Source organism: Triticum urartu, chromosome 3, assembly GCF_003073215.2.
Source record: "Triticum urartu cultivar G1812 chromosome 3, Tu2.1, whole genome shotgun sequence".
In the NCBI taxonomy this organism is placed as follows: domain Eukaryota; kingdom Viridiplantae; phylum Streptophyta; class Magnoliopsida; order Poales; family Poaceae; genus Triticum; species Triticum urartu.
Genome location: NC_053024.1, coordinates 63,038,690 through 63,043,017, shown reverse-complemented (window position 1 = coordinate 63,043,017; position 4,328 = coordinate 63,038,690). Strand labels below are relative to the sequence as shown.

General features: G+C 45.8%; 1 protein-coding gene across 1 annotated transcript; it reads left to right on the top strand.

Annotated features, from left to right (window-relative positions):
• The first annotated feature begins 2,144 nt into the window (after positions 1 to 2,144).
• LOC125547975 (F-box protein At5g49610-like) lies at positions 2,145 to 3,797 on the top strand. The gene has a single exon (XM_048711696.1). The coding sequence runs from the start codon at positions 2,332 to 2,334 to the stop codon at positions 3,439 to 3,441; it is 1,110 nt and encodes a 369-aa protein (XP_048567653.1). The 5' UTR covers positions 2,145 to 2,331; the 3' UTR covers positions 3,442 to 3,797.
• Positions 3,798 to 4,328: the final 531 nt, after the last annotated feature.

The window sequence follows — 4,328 nt, the reverse complement described above, 5'->3', positions numbered from 1 at the left end:
GTCACTTCAGATGATCTTTTCATAGTTGCATACAATATATTTGTATTTTTTGTAATATTTAGTTCAGTGTAGATGATCTTTTCATAATAACATACACTGTATTTGTATTTTTTGTAATATTTGGTTCACTGCAGATGATCTTTTCATAACAGCCATATCACTGGGATTTTGCTTTGAACCAAATTATGAATCTTTTCATATCATCATAGAGTATACAATACACATAAGAAGATCAGCCATAACACTGGGATTTTGCATTGTACCAAATTTCAAATATTTTCATAACACTTCCAAGAAGCATTGTACTGAACAAAAAACTAATTCTCGACAGATCTAATGGCAAGAAATGGGTTGAAATTAGTTTATGGGGTCCATATGTTTATTTCAGCAAGATAGGAACATCTATTTGCTATAATGTACTCTCAATTATGGTGTATTGTGAAATACATGATCTTTTGGAACAGTTTACTGTCAATTTGCTGTTATTTACATTCTATGAAGTACATGATTTTTTCCTAATATAACTCTGTGAAGCACAAAAATGCACAAGGTGTGCTGCCAGAACTGTACAAGATAGTACTTCAGGGCTTGTACAAGTCAGTACTGAAATTGTACTGTCATTTTGGTGCACAATCATTGAACAAGATAGCAAAATTTCATTCAGGGCATCTACAGTGAGATGATCTTTTCATAACAGCATACACTATATTTGTATATAAGAAGATCAGACATATATTCTGAATCTTTTCAAATCAGCATACAGTATACAATATACATAAGAAGATCAGCCATAGCATTGGGATTTTGCATTGTACCAAATTCCAAATATTTTCATAACACTTCCAAGAAGCATTGTACCAAATTCTGAATTTTGCATAACAAGATACAAGACAAATTCTAAACCTTTTTAACATCATACATTCTGAATTTTGCTTAACTGCTTACAAAGAAAAACAATATACATAAATGACTCCCTATTGGACTTAATTTCTCCAGGATGCTTCTTTTTTTTCATGACAATAATTCCCAAAAGTGTGAAATGACAAAGCAGAACAGAGCAAGCACAAAGGACAGTTGCAGTTTCCAAATCCTCTTCTTCAGGACATCAACTTCTCCACGATGCTGACTTCCAAATCACACACATACGCATCTAGCATCTTGTTCTTCGCCAAGCTGGCATTTAGCAGACCATTTTCATTCCTTGACCATTCCTTCAATCGATACACAACATCCCGCAAATCACCAGAGCATCCTTCGGAACCTCACCGTCCAGATATAAAAAGCAACGAGCTCATGTAGGAGAACAACAACGTTGATTATTAATTTGGTCCCTCCTTCCAGCGAAGACCGGGCGACGTAGCGCTGTTGCAAGCTGAGAACGCCCGAACACAACCGCAGAGTGCGCATGCAGGGCGCGGCGCCGCAACAGTTTCACTTCTACACGACGAACGGCTCAGTCTTGGCCATGGCAATGCGTCGTGCGCCCAACGGCCGGGCGGGAGACTAGTAAATTTGAGGAAACGCCAACAGTGGTCGGCCGTACGTACGAAGCCATCGTCGGTGGCCGCTGCCACTTGTATGAGCTCGCGATTCCGCCGACGAACGACACCAGAAGCGAAGCAGAGCGACAGCGGAGATGGAGGCACACACACCTGGACACATGGCTTCGTTCCTTCGGGGACGAGCAAGCGGCAGGCGACGACGGCGACGGCGGACGGCGGACGGCGCCTGCGATTGCCAAGTCCTAGCGAACGAAAGGGGAGAGACGTTTCTGGAGGCGACGGCGCTCTGATGAAGAAAGAAAGGAAGGAGACGAGGTGATAAAAAGAAAGAAATGAGAGAGACAACTGACTAATGGGACCCACTCAGCGTTTTTGCCCAGCCAACGTGTAATCTGCATCATGGGGGACAAAACCGCTCTAGATTAGACAGAAACCACTCAAGGGGGTTATTAACCCGGTTTTAGTAATTTCAGGGTGTTATTTGTCCCGATTTTGAGTTCAGGGGATTATGTATCCTAAAGAGTGGATTTGAGGATGATTTGTATACTTCTTTCTTTTCTATTTTTGCGAGAACTCACGCGTGCCACAAAACTGGGCCAAGCCCAAATGCAGCCGTTCTATTGTCTCCGGGAGAGAGACAGAGAGGAAAACCTACACTCACTCCGCCGCCGTCACTGCCACAACTCCACACCCCAACTCCGCGCGCGTGCGAGAGAGGATCGAGAGCTACCACCCGGGTCCGGCGTCCGCAGCCGGACCGCCGCCTCTCCTCCCGGTTGAGGTCGCCACCACTCGTCAGAGGCGGATCGGGAACTCCCAGCCCGCGACCATGGCGGAGGCTGCAGGGCCGACGCCTCTCCTCGACGGCCTCCCCGACGAGATCTCCATCTGGGAGATCCTCGTCCGCCTGCCCCCCAAACCCCTCCTCCGCTGTCGCGCCGTCTGTCGCGCCTGGCGCCACGCCACCTCCGCCCGCGACTTCCTCCTCGCCCACCACGCCCGCCAGCCCTCCCTCCCCCTCCTCTTCGTCGACGCCGACGACCAATCCTCCATAGACACCATCACATACGACCAACGCGCAGCCGACAAGCTCCACTCCGTCGCCCGACTTGACGCCCCCTCCGGCGTCTCTCTCAGGGCCTGCTGTGACGGCCTCCTCCTCTTACGCACCTGGAATAAGAGCGCCCCATCTCTCTCCATCTGCAACCCGGTCACTCGTCAATACGCTCCCCTCCACCGGCTCGATGGCTTCAGGCTCTTGGGGATGTACCCGCACAGCCCTACGGGCCAGTACCGACTACTGCTGTACCTGGCCCCGAGGTTCGAGGACGATGCTCAAAGAGGTTCCTACGTCTTCACATTGGGCTCCGACCAGCAGCCGAGGCACATAGCAGGCCCTGATGCCAAGGAACTCTTGTATTTCCGCGGATCTACCCTTTTCCGTGGTAGCCTGCATTGGCACACGGACGGGCTGATAATGGTATTTGAAACCACCGTCGAGTCGTTCCGTCAGATGCACTCTCCAATTGTTTCTGACCATCGCAATGGCGACCTGTTTGAGACGAGTGATATGCTTGGCATGTTCAGTCTGAATGCACAAGCTACAATTGTTGATATCTGGGTGATGCAGGACTATGAAGGTGAAGTCTGGGCCTTTAAACGCCGGGTTGAATTGCCGATCGCAGAGATCATGGTGCAATTTCAAAATTCTGGAGATTGTTGGGAACTGATGCCTGCATCTTGTTATGGTGATGTGCTCTTGCTGGCCAAATTTGACGACGACTGGCTACTTCAGGTTGACATTGATGGCAAGTTGGTTGCTAGTCTCCACCGCAGTTTCCTCCGTCCTACTCGACTTCGGCTCAAACAGTCTCTAGTTTCACATAACTTGTTTCTGGCACTAGAGGGTTATGTTATCAATTCTTCGCCTTTCATCTGACCGAAGGATGTTGAGTATGGTGGTGCTTTTTTTACGGGAGTGTGGTGGTGCTTCTTAATGGCCTAACTCTTCGTATCCACGTGAGCTGCAGTATGCATTAGCTTGATCCTCTCTATGAGCCCACTAGCTTTATTTTGTTGATGTATAAATTGTTATGATCAAGAAGCTCTAGCTGTTACGGTGTTACCTGTTTGCTTTATATTTTATTTGAATACCCTTTTGGGCTGAAGTGGCTGCTGTGAGTGTTGATGCTAAAATTACAAATCATTTGGGTTAGAATCTGAAATGTTTTCCAATTGCTCTGACTCATGCCTCTGTTTTCATGAACTTTAAGTATGGACTTCTTTTTTCCCCTTTAGAGTTTAGATACTGGTCTTATTACTTTCTTAGTACTCAATAGTCAATTCTAGTCAATAGTATTACCTCCGTCCCAAATTACTTGTCTTGGATTTTTCTAGATACAGATGTATCTCCCAAATTACTTGTCTTGGACTTTTCTAGATACAGGGAAAATCCAAGACAAGTAATTTGGGACGGAAGGAGTACTTAATACAAGACAACAAAGAAGGAGTAGCTAGCAATTCTACTTGCATCGTCTGTTTTTATTGTCCTGTCTGTTTATCAGTGTCTTCTTTTAGAGGGATTACCCACTCCTCTTCTAAATACTAAAATTTATGATCAAGTGCTTCCTGTTCCTTTCTTTTAGAGGTGGCCAAGTGTCTTCTAAATACTAAAATTTAGAAAAAAAATGCATGTGCTTCCTGTTCCTTTCTTTGTAGCTTATGATGATTTGATGCATATTATCATCCTTATTGACCAGCAAGCAGCACCTCAACTTTTACAAGAGTTGGGAGCACTACATTAATTTCTCATTGGAATTTTTTGTT

What these genes read in the sequence shown, in the direction of transcription:
- LOC125547975 (XM_048711696.1), top strand. Translation starts at nt 2,332, where the DNA reads ATGGCGGAGGCTGCAGGGCCGACGCCTCTCCTCGACGGCCTCCCCGAC.